At 48.4% G+C, this 22,381-nt stretch overlaps 2 protein-coding genes across 2 annotated transcripts; both read left to right on the forward strand.

The window, feature by feature from the left end:
* Positions 1-3,059: 3,059 nt before the first annotated feature.
* LOC120707251 (aldehyde dehydrogenase family 2 member C4-like) lies at positions 3,060-10,711 on the forward strand. Its single transcript, XM_039992105.1, has 7 exons — positions 3,060-3,393; positions 8,560-8,702; positions 8,830-9,477; positions 9,586-9,723; positions 9,807-9,944; positions 10,051-10,112; positions 10,197-10,711. The coding sequence occupies exons 1-7, from the start codon at positions 3,096-3,098 to the stop codon at positions 10,468-10,470; spliced, it is 1,701 nt and encodes a 566-aa protein (XP_039848039.1). The 5' UTR covers positions 3,060-3,095; the 3' UTR covers positions 10,471-10,711.
* Positions 10,712-16,186: 5,475 nt separating this feature from the next.
* LOC120707252 (aldehyde dehydrogenase family 2 member C4-like) lies at positions 16,187-21,738 on the forward strand. Its single transcript, XM_039992106.1, has 8 exons — positions 16,187-16,420; positions 19,383-19,525; positions 19,682-20,155; positions 20,256-20,429; positions 20,546-20,683; positions 20,795-20,932; positions 21,019-21,080; positions 21,174-21,738. The coding sequence occupies exons 1-8, from the start codon at positions 16,309-16,311 to the stop codon at positions 21,445-21,447; spliced, it is 1,515 nt and encodes a 504-aa protein (XP_039848040.1). The 5' UTR covers positions 16,187-16,308; the 3' UTR covers positions 21,448-21,738.
* The last annotated feature ends 643 nt before the right edge of the window (positions 21,739-22,381 follow it).

Below are 22,381 nucleotides of genomic sequence, written 5' to 3' on the forward strand. Positions count from 1 at the left end.
TGGCTGTCATACTCGTGATCCGACGGGCCCTCTTGTTTCCTTGCTCGTGTTCTCTCTTCTCCGGTCGTGAGTTGGACACATCAGGAAAGAGGCAACACGCGCGCCCTACGCAGCGGGTCCCGACCCTGCGATGTTGGCTACCCCTTGGCCGGCGGCGTGTAGCTTGCGCCCGGGGTCCACCCCGGGCAGCGATCGACGGACGGCTCCCGCGCTCTCCTTTTCCGCCGGCCAAGGGGCCCCGCGCGCGCAGCCACGGCCGGCGTCGCCGTCGCCGTCGCCGTGTCTCCCCCTCTGCTCGGTGCTCGCGACCCAGCACACGCGCCGTCCGGCGACCGGCGGCACGCCCGGACTCACGAACAAGCACCCGCGCTTGCGGTCATACGCATACGTTGGTTGGGATGTCGCTGCAAATCCGCCGATCCTCGCGACAACGATTGGAATTTAGTACTCTTCCGAAAGCCCGTGGCCGCGTCGGTGTCCGCGCCTCCGTCAGTCAGCAGACCGTCACGCTTCCATCTGTGGCCGAGGCCCGACCGTGGCATTGCCCTGCAGCTTGCTCATGGTTCGTCAGTTACCTGGCCAGGAGAGGGACACGTCGTCGACGCCACGGCATCAGGTCTGCACGGCATGCCACGCCACGCGCCCCGGCGACGACCACCAGCTGATGCTGCACGTGCCTCGCCAGTAACCACACGTGCCGTCCGTCCATGAACCGTACGTCTCCATCCTCGGTTTCTTCTTTATTTTGGACGGCCGGTTGCATTGCCCGTACGTGCCGCTGTTGCTGCTGGCGACGCCGACGCGACACGCACCCGTCCGGGGCGACCGGCGCGGCGCGGACGCCTGTGGGAGCCTCCGCTGCTGGCGACCCCCGCGCCGCGCTCGGCTGCCGTCGTGGCCTCTCGCCGGGCGCGCTAGCTCTCCCGGGTGCCTGCAACTATCGGTAGCGGGCGACGTCGCTGGGTTGCCGGCAGACCGATTCGGGAAGTGGCGGTCAGCATCGAAGACTTCCACACACACACACACACACACACACACACACACACACACACACACACACACACACACACACACACACACACACACACACACACACACGGGGCAAGCTCGAGACATTCGATCGATCGTGTGAAAGCCTGACGGAACCCCGGCCCCTTGTTGCGCGCGGGATTATATTTATTGTTTCAGTTTTCAAATGTGGAGATCTCCAGCGATCCGAGCAGTAGTATTTCAAGGACATGTTATCGTCATGCGGTGGCGAAGGTATTCATTACAAAATAACGCGAAAAGACTTGTGGTGCCAAGCCGAGCTCGTGAGGCGAGCTAGGGTTCGGAGTTTGACACTCAGTGGGCCGGGAGAGCCTGGAGCCGTGTTGTTTGGGTTCGATCGTTTCGATTTCCAAATCTATACCATATTTCTCAAATAAGTAAGATTTCACTTAAATTTTTTGTTTGATTTGTCCAAATTTTTGGTTTGATCCGTCTGGTACCATTGACATGTGGGCCTTAATGCATCCCTTATACGAGTCGGATCAGCTCTCCGTCCACGACTCAATCATATAAATCCCTACGAATTAAATACGAGCACCAATACATATATGATATTTATATCAATTTTGTCTGCAACAACGCACGAGCATAATTACCTATGGATCTATGGGTGTACAACAGTGACGAATCCATCTGGTGATGAGTCATGGTTACGTAACGCGGCCATTTGTGACTTGTGAGAGTGTAACAGTGACAGAGCGCGCGCCCACATCCGCTTGATTCAACGGGTCCTCGATCTTGACTTTGTGATGCGTACCTAGGAGTATTTATTGTTTGAAATCTTAGTGACGATCGATGGGACGGACGAAAGCCAGTGCAACCCTGCCGTAAACGAAAAGAAAGGGATTACTGTAGCTATCACACGCATGGCCTTAACAAATTACGTAACACGTTGAGGTCGCCGGAGGTAGAGCTGCGGCCACGTTACTGCCTAGCCATGGGAGACCTGCCTGATCCCGGATCTAAGTGCTAATGGGTGTGAATGTGCTAAATTTTAGCACTAGTGTATCCAAGGTCTTGTTTAGTTCGCGAAAATTTTTAGGTTTTGGTACTGCAACATTTTCATTGTTATTTGACTATTAATATCCAATCATAAACTAATTAGACTTAAAAGATTCGTCTCGTCGTTTACTGTTAAACTGTGTAACGAGTTATTTTTTCAACTGCATTTAATGCTCCATGCATATGTCCAAAGATTCGATGTGATTGATACTGCAGAAAAAAATTTTAGGAACTAAACATGGCCCAAATGGAAGTAGAATGGGCTAAAGTTTAGCAAAGACTTAAAATTTTTGGCAAAGATATAAGTGCTAATATGTACTAAAGTTTAACAACATTCAACTCTAAAGTTTAGCATTCACTAGCTCCTCCAAACAAACACAATAAGTTAGCCCCCATCATGACAGTAACACGAGCTGAGGTCAACTTGAACTTTAATGTGTTTTACTAGATGTGTAGTAAATAATAAAGGCCACACTTTTTTTTTTGGGAACATAAAGGCCACACTTGTTCTATTGGTTTGTTCTATTGGTTTTACTCGCACCGTCTTCCTCAGGTATATATTTACACTTTGGTGAAGTATCTAGAAGCAGGGTACAGGTAACAAAGCCATCACCGGTGCCTACTACAAAATCAATACCGTAAAAACCAATGAATACGAAGCCATTTAAATAAGTTTCATCATATACATACTGATAAGCACACACATAATTTGATTATTAGTGGACGCTTAATTTTAAAAAAGTTTAATCCTTTTCAGATTTCTAATACAAGCAGCGGGAGCACGTGGTCCACGGGACTAAAACCTTATTAGGTCCCTTTCTAAGTTTATTTATTTACTAATTACTACTGCTGCTTTGCAAGTTTGGTTTTTAGGTGAAGCTCCCCACACATGGGCCCGCCGTAAGCCGGGAACGACTTTGGACACGTTAATCAAAGATTATAACTAGCAAGCAAAGCAAAAAAAAAAAAGAAGAAAAGAAGAAAAAAAAAAGGGAAAGGAAGCAGCTAGCAGCTAGCAGCGTAGCCGAATCTGCCGCCGTCCGATGCCGCCCTTTGTCTCCTCGTCCTGGCCTCTCCTGCCGTCCACTTTAAAAAGCCTGCTGCCTCCAAGGCTGCAGGCCGTGCATCCATCGCCCCCGACTCAGGCCATCTATCTAATCCTCCTTCCTCTCCCGCGCTCACACAGCACACACCTCTCTCTGCGAAGTCCGGCCCAGCGGCGGGCGGGCGGCGCCATGGCGGTTGCGAACGGGAGCGGCGGCAAGGGGTTCGAGGTGCCCAAGGTGGAGGTCAGGTTCACCAAGCTCTTCATCAACGGCCAGTTCGTCGACGCCGTCTCTGGTACGCCGCCCATCATCCGTGCCTCTCTCTCTCCCCCTCACTTCCTGCACCCGAGCTCTCCGCTCGTCCTGCCTGGCGACCTTCTGAATGAACGGCGATGTCGCCGGCGGGGTTCGTCACCGCCACTGCAGAGTTTGGAGGGCAGAGCTGATGGGGAAGAACCCCTCACGCTTCAGTCCAAACGACGATGCATGCCGGCCGTTCTCTAGTGGCACGCTAGTGCTATACTAACTACGATCTCCCCCCAAATCGAGCCCAAATCTCTTGAAAAGTTCAAATATTTTTAAAAGTATATTTTTTTAAATTTTTGGGCACAAACAATTCGTCTCCACTGGGACTGGGAGTGGCGCAGCGGGTGGCCACATCGAGGAGGAACAAGACAAGCTGCCTCGTGGCTCGATCGCTAGCTTCTTCCTTGGATTATTCACCAGTGAGATCTCGGGCGGAGGCGGCCAAACTGGGACCGTGCATGTCCTGGCAAAAGATAGGCCGTCACAGTAACCGCGAGTAGGAGCTGGCATGGCACCTGTAGCTTTGGTAGTCCTTTTTTTTTTTATGCTTTGATATTGTGCGACGATCGTGGGAAACAAGAGGCCACGGCAAAGTTGAGGTGTGGCTAGCCGCATGGCAACATAAAAAAAGGAAGTCCAGGTCTCCGGGATAGAAATTGCTTTGCCTGCCACTTTCTAACTAAAAACAGCTGATCAATAGGCTTAACCATGTACTTGATGTTGAGCTGTACTCGAAGGTTGTACACTTGTACGCAGCAGTACCACCATTGGCACCGTACTTGGATGGTCAATGCCGCAACGCAAATACTAAGGATACTCATCATGCTACGGATGTAAGTGCTAGCTCTTTTAACGATACACGGACGACGCACTCTCGTCAAGTGCTACTGTGCGCTTTTTTGATATCTTGCCCAAACCAAGCTGCGTCTTGACGAAAGAAAAAGGCCTTTTATTTTCAGAATACCCATCGGCAGAATTTAATTTGCACCATATACTTCGTATGTAAAATTTTTCTCTGCCAAAAAAAAAAGAATATCTTGTGTCTCTGCAATTCAGCCTTGGACGAGCTGTTTCGGCCATGCACGCTTAAGTTGACAGTGACCACCCATCCTTCATGAGGCTACCTGTCTAGTCTAGCACAAAAAAGCTGTAGTAGGACTGCTTGTTCCCTTGCAAACGGTAGGTGCATGGAGAGTCCTGATTTCTGTTGGGTCTAACCGTCTAAGCTGAGAGTCCTAGATAGCTTTCCCGATTCGTGCAAATTCACCGACCACACACTGCTACGGCGGCGCATCCTTTTTTCAATACTCCTAGATAATACCGAAAGCCAGGGCACCCGGATGACTAGGACTTACCACCATGGTGTTCCAGTTTGGTACATGATGACCACGGCTCGATGCCTGCTTCTCCCTGCTATTGCTAGTCAAGTCGCAGCACTAGCTAGCTAGCCCTAGCAGTACACATCGTTGACCTTCCCGTTGTTCCAGCTCTCATGGACTCTTAGATTCTGTTTGGATGGTCCAAAGTTGAGTGGTAATAAATTTTAACATCTATTATCATTTATACTAAACTTTAGCACTTTGCCCGCATTAACAAATGGGTCCAAACATCCCCTTAATTTTGAGGAATAAGTATAATCATGAAAATCGAGCTGCTAGAACAGGGGCTGCATCGAAAAATTGCATCTACACACTTCATCTGTTGTTGCAATGGCCACGCGCACCACGGTAAGGCTTATAAAAAAGGGGTCTGAAATGAACCACTTGCAAGTGCGAGATAGATGGTGCTGATTTCGCCATCACGGTCATCACGACAGCCACAAAACGAAACAAAAAGCTGAGCGGCATTAAACTAGATCACGCAACGACAAATTACAGCTTGCATTGGATGTAGATTGACAACAAGTACTCCTATAGACTAGTGTGCACATGCCTAACCGATTTAGCCTGCTAATTCATCAATTTTGGAGCCGCCCGTGTGGTCTTTTATCGAAATTTTCCAAACATTTTTGCCGTAAAGATAGCTTAATGGGCGAGTAGTAACATGTATTGTATGAGATGGTTTGATGTGATTTTGTTTCTTTGTGAACATATAGCTAGATGATCCTTGGTGAAAACTAGCATGCAGCACAATTAATAATAAGCTCGCGGGAAACAGTGCAGTATTAATAACTAGCATGCATACATACAGATAGTAGCTTCTAGCCTATGCTACTGTGCTAGGCAGGCAGCAGTCTATATAGGAGCATGCACTACGCAGTATAGTCTCCATGTGATGAGATGGATGGAGACGAGTCGCCCAAACCGCTGAGCTGCGCGTGAGTACACGCCAAATAAACGGAGGGAGCTATCACCGGGCTGCCGGCCTTTGGCTCGTTGCTCGTTTGCTAGCTAAACGAAAACGAACGCACGGGATCGGACAGCCTCCAAATCAAAGCCGGCCCGGGTGATGACGCACGTACTCTTCTGGTGATGCCTTGCATTGCTAGCTCTTGCTCCTCGATCGAAATAATGTTCACACTGTAGAACGCTCCTAGTTCCATGTTCCGGGACGCCGTTTAATCCGGGACGGGAACGCGGGAACATTTTCGTCCCCGGCCCAAAGTAGATCTCAAGCGTCGTTCCTTATTGTTTGATCCGTCGTTCCGGGGACTTCAGACTGTGGTTCACACCGCTTGTCTGCATCAAGGTCTCCGTCGCCGCCGCCGGCCACGCACACGGCCGGAATCGGAGTCCTTGCAGCAGGCCGCAGAAGCTTCGCTCCGTTTGTACACGCGGCTGGTGGCTTGCTCGGCGGCCTGCGGCTGCTGCTGCTGCTGCTCTAGGGCCATTCGCTCGCGGCCGGCTGACGTCGATGCATGTGTGTCGCGGCGCGGCCTCGTGGAGCTCGCGCGCGCCCGCCGCCGCCGGTCGGTTTCAATCTGGGTCTCTCTCTCTCTCGGTCGGTCAGACATGCCCGCGCCGGACGTCAGCGTGCAGACCTTGGTTTAGTGTTTACACACACAACATATATTACACACGGATCGGGCTTAGATTATTAGGAGGGAAACAAAATAAAGCAATTAATAAGGAAAGCAAAACAAATTAAATACTAGTGTGTACGTACTCCGTAGCAGATAGCAGATGGAGATGGAGCAACCGTAGACGAATCTGCAGCCGTCCGTTGCCCGCTCTTCTGGTGTTCGATCGTGAGTCTTCAATCCAAAATCAACTTACATACCCCCCCCCCTCAGTTTGGTGATAGGATATATATTATTTTCTAAAAAAATTCTCCGTCAGGCAATCGACAAATTAAACCAATAGAACGGCACCATCAAGAGTATCAATGTCGTCGTCAGGGATTCAAATGTGAGAGGGAGAGATGTACTAGAATATGAATACTAGTGATAGAGGTATGAGAATGATATATATAGGGTATCAGAACGACGGTGACCCGCAGATGTTCTCGAAATATATATGCACGCATCCTTTCAAAACTTAAAAAGAGGCATCATTGATGATGATGACAACGACCAGGACTTGCTAACTACTCCCTCTGTTTCAAAATGTAGGTCGTTTTGACTTTTCTAGATTTATATATTTTGCTATGTACCTAGATATATGTTATATTTAGGTGCATAGTTAACACTATGAATCTAGAAAAGCCAAAATGACCTATATTTTGGAACGGAGGGAGTAGAATCTGTTGGAATCTATTGTGGCCGTGCTTAAGGCTCGTGTAGATCAACCCAGTTAATCCATGAGCTGGCTAACTGAAATCAGCTGAGTTGGACCAGCTAATTGTATAGTTACTATCTTGTTAGTTAGAAAAACTTTAACTACGTATTAGCTAGTCTAGATTGCATCCACCCAGCTAATAAAATTAGCAATCTACTAATTAGTTGGTGGATCCAGACATATCCATAATTGTATCTGTGTAATTCCTAAAAGATTCACGAATTGGAGGAACCAGCTCCTATCCGTCCAGCTGGCTAAAGATCTTGTTTAGATCTATGGAATAAACTTTTTAAACAGTACTTATGTACTTTAGTTCATTAGGTGATCCGAACAAGCTAAGTGGACTGAACTTTGGACTAAAGTTTAATTTCATCCTACTAAAGTTTAGTTTATAGAGCCCACCTAATTCAGAATAAAGTTTAGTTTCACCCATTAATATTTATATGTTTCAAATGATTTCTCACCTAAATCAGTCCATGGATCTAAACAGTCATAGACTAAAGTTTAGTTAGTTTAGTCATCTAAAGTTTAGTCCGGATTAAACTTAGTTGATGATCCAAACGGAATCTAAAACGATAGATTCCAAGGTAGGGATATAATTGTGTATGAAAGCTTGTCTCTGTAAGTTAAATGATGAGATGGAGACTTTTTTTTATATATAATTAGATGGAGACAAGTTACCCAACTGCTGAGAGAGGGCTGCTGTGCATATGCAATGATCTTTGGGAGGGTTTTACCATCTTCGGCTTCACCTATTTTGCACAAATCGAGATACTATTACGTGAAATCGTTTTATAAACCAGGATAAATGTATTTTTTAGCTTCACCGGCTTTGGCTTCACTGCTGAAGCTGTTTGGAGAGTTCTCAGAGACTGCTCCAGAATGCCATCCAACGCGAGCCCCATCTGATTAAGAGCTAGATTAAATTCCGTGTGTCTAGTCAGTGTCTCGTGTCAGGAGATAATGTTCCTGGCTTTGTCTTCATTCTAGCTACGCGCACTAGTCTCGTGATGGGGGAATCAAGGAGTGGAACTACACTATCTGCTCATCATTATTGTTTGCTACGATTAAACTGTCTTTCCTTTCTAGCACTACTCATTATATTATACAGTAGGTATAGCTTTTGTTTTACGCCCCTAGCTGATTCAGACGTTACTGTCATCATGAGACGTAAACCTGTAAATAATGTCAACGCCCTGCTTTTCTTAATGGCCACCAGCTAGCAGAACGAGCGGTGCTTCCGCCACGAGCCATGGAAGAACATAACACTCCAACCTCTAAATCATGCTGTAATAAAAAATCCAAAAAAAAACTGCAATATATTGCAATTCACAGCGTTTTCTGATGACTGGTGCCAAAGGTTCAGATTCAGACAGTTTGGCTTTCCATATTCCAATCTGTGAAAGCAGAAGCATCTGAATTTGTACTCTTCCCCGCAGGTAAGACGTTCGAGACCCGGGACCCGCGAACCGGCGAGGTCATCGCCAACATCGCCGAGGGCGATAAGGCCGACGTCGACCTCGCCGTCAAGGCCGCCCGGGAGGCCTTCGACAATGGCCCCTGGCCCAGGATGACGGGCTATGTAAGAAGCAATTCTTCGCTCTGGATTGGGCCCAACCCAACTGGGATGACGGCTTTTTTTTTTCAAATCGAATGACGTGCGTCTTTGTTTCGCGCCATTTTTTTTTTGTCACTTGGTTGATTGGCAGGAGCGGGGCCGGATCCTGAACAAGTTCGCGGACCTGATCGACCAGCACATCGAGGAGCTGGCGATGCTGGACACGGTGGACGCCGGCAAGCTCTTCCTCGTCGGCAAGGTCCGGGACATCCCCGGCGCCGCGCACCTGCTGCGCTACTACGCCGGCGCCGCCGACAAGATCCACGGCGAGACGCTCAAGATGGCGCAGCGGATGCACGGGTACACGCTCAAGGAGCCCGTCGGCGTGATCGGCCACATCGTGCCCTGGAACTACCCCAGCACCATGTTCTTCTTCAAGGTCAGCCCGGCGCTCGCCGCCGGGTGCGCCGTCGTCGTCAAGCCCGCCGAACAGACGCCGCTCTCCGCGCTCTTCTACGCGCACCTCTCCAGGGAGGCCGGCGTCCCCGACGGCGTGCTCAACGTCGTGCCAGGGTTCGGCCCCACGGCCGGCGCCGCCGTCGCCGCGCACATGGACGTCGACAAGCTCAGCTTCACCGGGTCCACGGAGGTCGGCCGGCTCGTCATGAAGGCGGCCGCCGAGAGCAACCTCAAATCCGTCTCGCTTGAGCTCGGCGGCAAGTCCCCGGTCATCGTGTTCGATGACGCCGACCTCGACATGGCCGTGAACCTGGTCAACTTCGCCACATACACCAACAAGGTATGTATGCTGCTATGCTCTGCTCACCTTGTGATCTGTTCTTCGGACCATCCAGTTCGGACAGAGTTCCACATCCCCTCTGCAACGATATACTCTGCAATATCGCAGGGCGAGATCTGCGTCGCCGGCACGCGCATCTACGTGCAGGAAGGGATCTACGACGCGTTCGTCAAGAAGGCGGCCGAGCTCGCCAAGAAATCGGTGGTCGGGGACCCGTTCAACCCGCGTGTCAACCAAGGCCCACAGGTATGAACGTCAGTGATTCGTGTTCAGAGAAGAATACACAACACTTGATGCAAGCAACGACCAACTGTGAGACTGCAATGCAGGTTGACAAAGACCAGTACGAGAAGGTTCTCAAGTACATCAATATCGGAAAGCGCGAAGGCGCCACGCTGGTCACCGGAGGGAAGCCCTGCGGTGACAAGGGGTACTACATTGAGCCCACCATCTTCACGGACGTAAAGGTCAATGCTCAACGTGAACAGCAGATATAGTTTTTCCTGACCATGAACAAAAAAGTAAAACAGAAGACTGAATTTTCTTAACAAATTAAAAAAAATGCTCATGCAGGATGACATGTCGATCGCGCAAGATGAAATTTTTGGACCGGTGATGGCGCTCATGAAATTCAAGTAGGCTTGTTCCCTGAAACTTTTTTTTTTTCAGTTTGACAGCTGAAACTGAATGTCTGAAACAACTGAACTATTACATTGCAGGACTGTTGAAGAGGTCATTCAGAAAGCAAACAACACCCGGTATGGCCTAGCCGCTGGCATCGTGACTAAGAATATTGACATCGCAAACACGGTGTCGCGGTCGATCCGCGCAGGCGCCATCTGGATCAATTGCTACTTTGCCTTCGACCCTGATGCGCCATTTGGTGGTTACAAGATGAGTGGGTTCGGCAAGGACATGGGCATGGACGGCCTTGAGAAGTATCTGCAGACGAAGACCGTGGTCACACCCCTATATAACACACCCTGGCTCTGATCTCATCCTAAGACAACTGAACAACACAAGGGAGGAAATGAAGAAACGTGTCTTATACAGATAAAAGAATGGGTTGTTTGTAGCTCTGCATCTGCATGGATTGATGATGTACAATGTAGCATGGTGACTTGTTTCAGAACAATAAAGACATGTTTCAGACTTTTGGTTGCTTTGGCCGGTGTCTAATCTGTTCCAGGACAGTTTCAGTATTTTGCTGACAAGTGACAACCATTGACTTCCATGGGAACCTTTTCTTGGATTAATCGTACTCTAGAATTATATGGCAAGATTTTACGAATCAGTTCTGCTATGATAAAGATGCATGGGCGTCACCGAAAATAAGTAAATGAATGTCTTCGCGGGTAAATTGCTTGGAAAGTACATCCAGACGTTGACCGTTGTCTAGCAAACCATGGCCCAGATCTCATCCTATGAGCAATTGAACAGCACAGGAAGAGATGAAGAAATAATGTCTTACACAGATCGAAAGGTTCAGTTGTTTGATCCTGCTTTGTTTTGATGTAGCAATGCTGCATGGACATGTTGAAGAACAATGAAGACACATGTTTCGGCGACGTCAGCTGTTGTTTCATCTTTTCAAGAACATGTTTCAGTATTAAACTAGCTGACAACCATTGACTTTGTGTGGATTCATTTTTTTCCTGATCTCACTACCAGATTATGTTGCTTAGTTTTGTGGATCATTTACGATATGATAAAGACGCATATGCGTCCATGAAAATGAACACGGAATAAGCGTCTTTTCACATACTTTCACTTGAAACAATGGATGTCACCATTAAGCAACAAGTATTAAATAAATATTGCAACTTGCCAACTTTAGTCGGGATGTCCCATCGGAGATGATTCTTTCTGATGTTGATGCTTGACAAAATGACAGCAAGGAATCTTGGATAACAAGGAATTCATATTTCGTCACTGGCCAAGATTTAAAAAGAGGCAAATCAACAAAGTCTCTGTAACTCTCATTTCTCCCTATCGCAGAGATTGGACCATACACGGTACACCTATCATACTATAGACTGCTCTTTGCTCTTTACCTGTTTGTTTATGCGCCGGGCAGACGCGTTCAACAGACGGCTAGCTTCAATCAGTTCGTATCTGATTGGGTTGTGTACTCGACTGATGGTAACACTGATCGGGCAAGTGACTAATGGGTGTTTCTCTCTGACCAACTAATTGGACGCACCAATTGCCAACCAATAAGTAACACTGAAGTCTGAAGATGACCTATGGTAAATCTAAATTAAAGCCTGCGTACTAAATTGCCATGTTACTATATTCTAGATTTGGTAGTGCATGTTTTCATTTGTGACTTGGATGTTTTTTACACAGAAATATATGCATGTGATGTCGCAACTCTAGGAAAGTGCGATACTTATTGATCCTAAAGATGTGATCAACACAAGTCATTGATGAAAGTTCCAGTACCAAGTTGTGCGTTTCAATTCGGCAAGAAAGTGCTCTCAAGGAGAAGAAAGAGGGAGGGAGGGAGGAGAGTCAACACACGAAGCTTCATGTACAACGAGACAACCGACATGCCGAGATTAAAATGGCCAAGTAACACCCAAGAGTCAACACTCTACGATGTGGCTATGCAATGAGCACGTCATTCAACCGACGGCTTTCTTTCAGCAGTTCAGATTTGTTTAGGCTGTGCGCTCGACTGTACTGCTGGCTGCATTTCTCGTTGACCAGCTAGTTTAACAACCAATTGCTACCCAATAAGTGATTCAACACTCTACGATCTCTGGTTAATCACCCATGACCGGGTTGTATTTGTGATTTATTTAGGGCCGGTTTGTATAAATAAAGCCATTCCCTCCGAATACAAGCAAATTGGAGTGGAAAATGAACTAATTTGCCTCTGATCTCTCCCAATGCATATGGATTGGAGGGAATTATTCTATTTTCAAACAAGGCCATAGTCAGAGTGACTGGTGATATTGTAAAACGAACTTGCATAGGAAAATTTACCTTTTGACTACATCAAATAGTTTATCGCTCATGTGCAATTGCGGCTTGGGCTTTTTAGACTAACATGAATAAAATGGCTATGGAACACAAATTCCCTGTTTCTTCTTGTGGAAAATGGGGGGGGGGGGGGGGGGGGGATATTGTTGTCTGAGGAAGACCGGGCAAAGATGGAGAGCTCCAAGGAGAAGCTGGTGAGGTGGATTCAACAAAGCGGTGCTGGGAAGAGGTGGAATGCATCGGATGGCCCGTTTTCGCTGTTCCGTTTTTTCTTTGCTTTCTTCTCCTTGCTGCTGTGAACTGAGTGCGGCTCTGGACAGCTGGTGGCCCCAGCAGAATCTCTGTAACAAACATCATATTCATATGCTTTCTCTAAAAGCAGGAAAACTTCTTTTTCAAAAAAAAAGTCATCAGAGTAAATCTTTCCTTAGATCAGCTAGTGACCAAGGTGGCGCACAGGAGGGACCTTTTGCCGTCACCACGGGTCCGGTCCTAACACATGTCGTAGCAGACGGCTTCAGTTCAGATTATTCCTTTTTTTGTGCCAGCCTGACCGACCAATTCAAACTTGGCCAGAGCTTGCTTCCCCTCTCTCGACCTGATCCAGGGTTCCATCTGCTGCATGTTGAATCATACATGGAACTGGTTCAGACCGAAGTACTGACCAAGTTTTTGATATTTGAATACACAAAATTACCCTTAGCCTCTGAAAACCCCGCTGTCTTGAGTAAATTAAGGCCGCCATCCATGACTGTTTTCTCTGCCGGTTTTCTAATGACTTGCTGTCATGAATTAATGGAAGTGGTTCGGCCAGCAACTTGTTGTTAGCGTCAGTTGCGGCCGCTCCGGCCTGCATCCCGGCAGGGACGAATTCACACTAGCTAGCAGCTTGGCAGCTTCAGGACATTGCGCTAACAAACGGATCAAATTACGGTTGTGGCATGACATAGGGAGTATCTAGATACACTCTGTGTATATATGCTATATTATGGTTACACGTTGATGAGGTCGCCTGGAACATGGCAGGTTGCTTAACATAATTCCCAACACATGGCAAACCTTTCTGTTGAAGACGTGTTTTTGTCCTCACAATGAAGAACCAACAATGTACCCAGCCAGCAGCCCTAATTCACTGTCCATTTTTAGCATGCAGTATATAATGTGTACGAGAAAGTACGGTCCAACAGTGGTCTGGTCATCAAAGCTTAAAGAAATTATATTTTAGTTCCTGACAGAGCCTTCACCGAATTTTTGTTTCCCGTTTGGGACAGCAGCAACTGTAGGTCCTGTTTGCTTTAGTCTCTAAAGAACAAAACACGAGGGAGTAAAAGGGACTAAAAGTGCGTATTGGGACTAAAATCTATTAGACCGTCTTGGAGGTGCTTATTAGAACTAAATGCATATTGAAGGCCTAGTTTTCCAGCTGCCACCTCTACTCCACCTTATCTGTCCATCTCCACTTTAGGGGTAAAATGATCTTTTGTACAATCTTACTATTACTAATTAGAGGCTTCATTGGAGGCTCCTTTTGAAGCATGTGAAGTCACCTTGAATCCTAGGTGGACAGTCTAAATAAATAGAGAAATTCTACAAATTCTCACAAAAATCAAAAACATCCGGCCATCAATTCGGCAACTCTAATCATAACAGCCATTGGATCTGTTATATTTTTAAATAAATTACCCACCTTTGTCATTATAAATATAGACTAAAGTAACCCCCTAAACGTGTATCTAAATTATCCATCTCTGCCATTATAAAATAATATCAAATAACCCCCTAAGCTTATATATATATATATTATCCAATGATAACATAATTAAAAGTTAAAATGAACCCAAATCTAAATCAAAATTATGTTATTATAATAAAATCTTAAAGCGCATCAATATAAAATTCTAAAGTATTATTCCTATCATTATTAATATATTATTTATGTTATTATTTATTTAAACATACTAACTATAATGTGTTTATCACCATATATTCATGTATAAGAGAAAAGATAAGAATACCAATTTTTATGTTGTTCACATAGCTCAAACAAAAATATTCAATTAAACACATATCAAACATATATGGAGGTGTGATGTGAAGTGAGAAAAAAATTATTAGTAACTAAACCTATCACATTTGTTATAATTACATAATGATAAATATATATCTTTGCAGTACTAGATTAGAATATTTAATTAGTTAAAGAGAGTGTGAGATAGATAATTATTAGATATCTCTAACTAGCCCGTGCGGGAGCACGGGTTGATAAACTAGTTCATTTAATGATCTTTAGTCTCTAGTTCCAAATATGAATGGACTAAAAATTTTATTCAAAGGACTAAAATTAATCCTGAGACTAATCAACTAGTATCCTCTGAATGCTATCTTATATACAATGTATCCTGGAGCGAGAGGGAAACAGAGACGCATGAGAATGTGGCTGCCTCCCAATCCCAAGCCGCCGCCCCTGGTGGCGCCGTGTCAGCTGGGGAAGCTCCCGGTAAATATCTCGGGCACGCGGCGTGCGTGTGCGTGGCGAGCAGAGCTGTCTGACGCGACAGATGGAGAGTTGACCTTCACATTTCATATGCTATCTTATATACAAATTAACACGCGACAAATTGTATCCTCTCGACTCCGGACGGCCAGTTGACTTCAGTACAAGTCTGCTGGCTCGGTAATTATATATGTTGGAGTAGTATTATGAGTCATGTGTGTGTATGTTTACATATATTATATATAATATATCATGTGGTGGTGCATGTAATATATACTAGTACTGTATTTGATTTCATTTGGAATTAAAATATCGGTGGAGAAGAAAGCAGCGGGAGGGTGAGGTGACCAGGGTTAACGAAATCGGTGGGAACCGGTCCGGTTTGACCGGTTACAACCGGTCTGGCCCGGTTACGGATACCGGCCTCAATTCAAAAATTTAAATTTGAATTTAAAAAAATAAAAATTCTCAAATCGGTCATACCGACCGGTAAACCGGTCAAACCGGCCGGTAAACCGGTCAAACCGATCTACCGGTCCCAATTCAAAATTCAAATTTAAATTTAAAAAATGAAAAATTTCCAAACCGGTCAAACCGGCCGGAACCGGTTGCACATGCTATTTTGAATTTGAATTTGAATTCAACCAGTTTCTACCGGTTTCCGGTCAAACTGGTCCGATAAACCACTACCGAAGGGCGGCGGTTTGACCGGACGGATCGAATTTGTAAACCCTGAATTAGACCTGGGCATGGGTCACCCGACCCGAACAACCCGACCCAACCCGCCCGAAAAAACCCCGACCCGACCCGACCCGAGCTACGTGGCGGGTGGGCGCGGGCCGTATTTTTTGACCCGCAACAATCAACGGGCCGGGCACGGGCCGTGATTTTTGACCCAAAACCCGACCCAACCCGAAAAACCCGACCCAAAGGCCAAAAAACCCGACCCAACCCGAAAAAAACCCGACCCGACACGCCCGCGCAGGGTGCACGGGCCAACCCGACCCGACCCGGTGATAGGTACGGGTCGGGCGCGGGCCGTCCTATGCGACCCATGACCCGGTCTTGACCCGACCCGAACCCGACCCGACCCGACGTTTGCCCAGGTCTACCCTGAATGTGACAGCGATTTGTCGAAGTCCGACGCCCTCCAGCAAGCCTGTATCGTGCGGCCTGCCCCCTCTATAAAAAGGGGAGGCCAGCCAGCCTCCAGGCTCCAGGGCGACGACTCTTCTCTCCTTCCTCACCCACAGCTCGACGACGGGGAGGAAGAGGCGCTGTACGGCCGCCCGCACAGGCTGACATCAGGCGAATCGCACACACGCAGGCGGCTGCAGGCAGCGTCGTCAATGGCGGGCGACGGCTGCAACGGCAACGGCGCGGCGGCGGCGGGCGTGGTGGTGCCGGAGATCAAGTTCACCAAGCTCTTCATCAACGGCGAGTTCGTCGACGCCGTCTCCGGTACGTGTCTCGCCGTGCCTTCCTCCCCCCCCCCCCCCCCCCAACCCCCGGCCGGCCGGGCCTCGATCGATCTACACCCACGGGCGAGTGTCTACACCCAACTTTTAACCGTAGCTGCAACTCGTCGCGCGCCTCCGTTCCGTAAAAAGAATACATGCAAGCTGGGGATAAATTAAACTTGGTTACATGGCTAAGCTGTTGGATCTCCGGAACGATCGTGTGGTATAGCGCTGCAGCTTCTAGTACAGAAGCGTCGCTGTTGGCTTGGTCAACGCTAGCTTAGCAGCTGCCGGCCTGCTGCCAGTGGCGGCCCATTTAAATTTAGGGTATGCCATGTCAAAATTTTAACATACAATTCGGTATTCGATACAATCTAAAAAAATTTGGTGCACAATAAAAAATTTCACAAATAATTCGGTATACAAGTAATTAGGTTCAATACTTGCATAGATTACAATATAAATAGTAGAAGCAAATTAAATGTGTGTTTGGTTGAGCTGTGATTTTTGGAAAAGCTGTTGTGAGTTGTGGGCCATGGAAAAACAGTTGTAAAAAAGTAGAAGGTCATTTGGTTGGACAGCTGTAATTTTTTATCAGAAAACTGTTAAGAGAACCCACATATCATCCACAATCATCCCAATGCGGCCCTCTCGAGGGAGGGAAGCGACGTGGGGAGGGCGCGGAGCCTCAACGACGATGAGGGCAGGGACGCGCGCACATCAGAGTAGGGCCGTGCACCCGCGCGGACAAGGCTTGTGGTGCGCTGGCGAGAGGGGAGGTGAGGGACGCCGAGGAAGTGGTCGCGAGAGGGAGGAGAGAGTGCGTAAAAAAAACACAAACCGGTATCTTACATAATCAATGGCAAGTGAGTAATTTGTATGTCCAAAAGACAGTAAAAGTAGGGGAAAGTGCTTTTGGATCTGTACTAGTGAAAAGCTGGCTTTGGAAAAAAAAATGTTGTCACCGGTAGAAGTAAGACCAATTTTAGAAGATTGTAAACAATATCATAAACCTTATACCTCCCAATTTAAACTAGAACTGAGAGGTCAACACGATTGGTAAGACCTTTAAAGTTGTCCTCATGTCTAGTGCCATCAATATAATTGTCAAGTTGTAATTCAAATTTTATTAATCCCAGTCAAAGAAGTCATTAGAAAGAGAAATGCTGGGCTTAGGGTATGCCACGGCATACTCTGTCCACCCACTGGATCCGCCAGTGTCTGTGCTGTGTTTGGTTAGGGGTGAAAAAATTTTGATGGAAACTTTTTGCAACTTTGACCACTAATTAGAGATATTAAATTAAGTCTAATTACAAAAGCACCTCCACAACCATGGGTACTGTAGCAATTTTGTACCTCATGAGGCCTTTGACCGCATGATTTGACGATGATTAGAGTATGGTCACTGTAGTATTACTATATCTAATCATGTATTAATTAGGCTCATTAGATTCGGCTCGCAAATTTGCATCCATCTCTAATTTTTTTTTTACAAATAGACTATATTTACTACTCCATGCGTATAAGATTTACTTTTCGCGAAATTTTTAATGTTACAACGAAACTTGGTCCTGGTTACTCTACTTTTGATGCCACGGTGGCGCGCGCTAGCTAGCTAAAAAAAGAAAAAGATAATGTAGCAGGCGCGCGTGTCCAGGTACATGGCAGGCGTCGCTCGAGAACGGGGACGGCGACGTTTTAGTTTGTTCAGGGCGGTGCGTGCGAGTCGGCGGCGCTCTCATCGTCGTCGCTGCCGATCCCCGGCCCGGGGCAGAGACCGGAGGAGGAGACCGATGGATGATGCAACGGCCGCCGCGCGATAGAGACGAGGCGATCCTCGGGCCCGGCCGGCGGGTAAAACCGCTTGCTCGGTCGTCGTTAAAACGCGACGCCGCCCAAGATATTTTCCGCTGCCACGGAAGAAATAAACGCTGCCACGGAAGAAATAAACGGCCACCGTTCATGCATGCGTATAAATATGTCTTTCGAGTACAGTATAGCATATCTGTCTCGCAAAATAATATAAGTTCTATTATTCTTTTAAAAAAGTTTCATTATATTTTGATGCGTCGGGCTGAGTTTCATGAGGATGTGCAGCTTGGGGCCGGCTGTTGCAGCCATCTTTCTGTTTTCTGACCCACCGCGGCTTGATAGCTGCAGAGGTCTGTTTAGTTCTCGCCCCGTAAACACAAAAAAATCGTAAACACATTAAAGTGAAAAAGAATCTTACTAATTTGAAGTACTAAATGAAGTCTATTTACAAAAAATTTTGCATGGTTGGGCTGTAAATCGCGAGACGAATCTAATGAGCCTACTCAATCCACGATTTGCAACAGTGATACTACAGTAACCATTCGCTAATTATTTCTTAATCATGGATTAATTATCATCATTAGATTCGTTTCGCGATTTACAACTCATCTGTGCAAAAAAATTTATAAATAGACTTCATTTAGTACTTTAAATTGGCAAAATTCCCACGCAAAAAAATTTACGTTTACAGGTTAAACGAAGTAAACAGGCCCTATATCGGCTATCGGTCACCAAGTATCTATGCGGTAACCACGGAGGAACCGGTTCCCCCACCGCTTTGCCGCTGCTGGGGATGGGCGGTGCCGGTTGCCCTTTCGCTCTAACGTCACAGCAAGCAGCTCTAATATGATCTGATCCTCCATTGGGTTGTGAAATCTGGTCAGACCAGTATACCTTTTGCCGGCTTGCCCGGCGTCCGTCCGACTTGCTTGTCAAACGAGAACGTGCAGCCCGCCGTGCCGACGTGCCGTGCTGCTTGCTTGCTTTGTGTTGTGCGCCTCGAGGACCCAGACAGAGGAGGGCGCCACGTGACGTCAGCTCCCCTGCCCCGTGCGCCCGCCAAGGCCCAGTCGCCAGAGCAACAAACGGTGTCGTCTTTCAACAAGGCTGACGTGTGGCTTGGCACTGAACGCATTCCTTCCATGTCGCAGGCAAGACGTTCGAGACCCGGGACCCCCGGACCGGCGACGTGCTGGCCCACGTCGCCGAGGCCGCCAAGGCTGACGTCGACCTCGCCGTCAAGGCCGCCCGGGACGCCTTCGAGCACGGCAAGTGGCCCCGCATGTCAGGCTATGTAAGTACTCCAAATCCAAAATTTTCTGAAATGAGCGCACGCGATTTCAAACCAAATCCAAAATTTATTAATTCAATTCAAAAGCCAAACGAAAGAAAAGGCACATACAATTCAGTGTAGCTCCCTATCTGACCAAAATTGGTGCGCGTGCGCCAGGAGCGAGGCCGCATCCTGAGCAAGTTCGCGGACCTGGTGGACGAGCACGCGGAGGAGCTGGCGGCGCTGGACGGCGCCGACGCCGGCAAGCTGCTGCTGGTGGGCAAGGTCATCGACATCCCCTCCGCCACGCAGATGCTGCGCTACTACGCGGGCGCCGCCGACAAGATCCACGGCGAAATGCTGCGCGTCTCGGGGAGGTACCAGGGGTACACGCTCCGGGAGCCCGTCGGCGTGGCCGGCGTCATCATCCCCTGGAACTTCCCCACCATGATGTTCTTCCTCAAGGTCAGCCCGGCGCTCGCCGCGGGCTGCACCGTCGTCGTCAAGCCTGCCGAGCAGACGCCGCTCTCCGCGCTCTACTACGCGCACCTCGCCAAGCTCGCCGGCGTCCCCGACGGGGTCCTCAACGTCGTCCCGGGCTTCGGCCACACCGCTGGCGCCGCGCTCACCTCCCACATGGACGTCGACACCGTGAGCGTTTTGACGATGCTGCTGCTGCGTCTGCATGCTCTCTGCTGGTTGCTAACCGAGAATATATTTACCATCCAATGCGATGCAATTGGTCGATCAGGTGGCGTTCACCGGGTCCACGGAGGTCGGCCGCCTCATCATGGAGTCGGCGGCGAGGAGCAACCTCAAGTCGGTCTCGCTGGAGCTCGGCGGCAAGTCGCCGCTCATCATCTTCGACGACGCCGACGTCGACATGGCCGTCAACCTGTCGAGGCTCGCCATCTTCTTCAACAAGGTCGGTGTTATTGCATCGCAGTCGCAGGCAACATTATTGTACATAAACTGCAGGTGATGATGTGCAGCAGAATCAATTCCGATTCAGAGCAAACGCCTGATGAACTTGCAATCCAGGGGGAGATCTGCGTGGCCGGATCGCGCGTCTATGTGCAGGAAGGGATCTACGACGAGTTCGTCAAGAAGGCCGTGGAGGCCGCGCAGAGCTGGAAGGTCGGAGACCCGTTCGATGTCACCACCAACATGGGTCCCCAGGTATGATATGATCATAGCATACTCTGTTGGTTTCTCCTGAATTGCTTGGAGCAATGGATGCCAAATTGTTCAGGTTGATTGGCATCTGAATGGCATTGTTCGTTGTGCTAGATTGACAAGGACCAATTTGAGAAGGTCCTCAAGTACATTGAGCACGGCAAGAGCGAGGGCGCGACGCTGCTCACCGGCGGCAAGCCCGCCGCCGACAAAGGGTACTACATCGAGCCCACCATTTTCGTCGACGTCACGGTAAGTTCCACAAGCACACTGCAGTTAGGAAGAATGCCAGCCACCACCATGTCACCAACACATGCTCATTTGGATGGATTGGCCAGGAGGACATGAAGATCGCGCAGGAAGAGATCTTCGGCCCCGTCATGGCCCTCATGAAGTTCAAGTAGGTCGCCACGCACTCACAAAATCTCACATCATCACGATTGGATTTGCATCATCACCACGCGGATGGGTTTCTTATTCTTCTTGACTCCAGGACGGTGGACGAGGTGATCGAGAAGGCCAACTGCACCAGGTACGGGCTCGCCGCCGGGATCGTGACCAAGAGCCTGGACGTCGCGAACCGGGTGTCGCGGTCGGTGCGCGCGGGCACCGTGTGGGTCAACTGCTACTTCGTCTTCGACCCGGACGCGCCCTTCGGCGGCTACAAGATGAGCGGCTTCGGCCGGGACCAGGGGCTCGGCGCCATGGACAAGTACCTGCAGGTCAAGAGCGTCATCACCGCGGTCCCGGACTCGCCGTGGTACTGATCGGTCGTCGACCACCCGTCGGTCTCTTTCTTTCTTCGTGCAGTGTACATGCGTGCTCACGGCGGAGTTGCTAGCTGCTTGTGCTCTCGTCTCTGGTTTGTGTTGGAGAATTGCTCTGCTCCCCATCCATCCTTCTATATACTAGCAGCCGCAGCACATGATGATGAACTGGTAGTATTTTTCATCCTGTGATACATGTAGTAGTTATTATGTTCACCACGTAGACTTTGTAATGTTTCACAACTCGGGTGATTCTGTACATCACGCGCCTCAAAATTTGCATTCTCGTCATTTGTATTCTCCCAGTCGATCAATCTCGTCATCTCATCGGACCGTCCAGAGTGCCGTTCACCGTTCTTCAACCTCAGTCCAATCTCTTTCCTTCCGTGAGTCGAGAAACTGGCTGACTGCACAAGCTCCCCGGGCTCCTGTCCCTGGCATGAAGTTCCAGCTTTTCCATGTAAGGAGCAGCCTCAAGGAGGCAAGCAAGGTCAAGAACATCAGTTGTCCTTATTTCCATTTCCAGGGAGACAAAAATTAATTCCAATCTCAGGTGCCTTAGGTAGGTAAATTGAGAGGCTTGTCCAGCATATCAGCTCCCTAATATGGCACCGTGTCCTTTGGAAACCAAGCCCCCTGTAGAAACTATGAAAACTGCAACAGAGGCCACAAGATCTTGATCGGAGGGCACCGGATAGAGGAGAAATTTTTCAATTACACACCCGCCTCTCCCCACCGTCCCCTGCGCATTTTGCAATCCGCCCCTACCTCCGTTATCCTCCAGCGCCGTCACGCCCGAGACCACGCCGTTCCGTCTCGTCGTTTCTTCTCCACAGGGGTTCCGGCCACCACGTGCAAAACGCGCCGTCGCCGGCCTTGTAGGAGCTCCAGCAGCGCGCCCGTGGGGACTCCACAGCACCGCCGGCCTCCAACG

Source organism: Panicum virgatum, chromosome 5K (genome assembly GCF_016808335.1).
Source record: "Panicum virgatum strain AP13 chromosome 5K, P.virgatum_v5, whole genome shotgun sequence".
Classification (NCBI taxonomy): Eukaryota; Viridiplantae; Streptophyta; class Magnoliopsida; order Poales; family Poaceae; genus Panicum; species Panicum virgatum.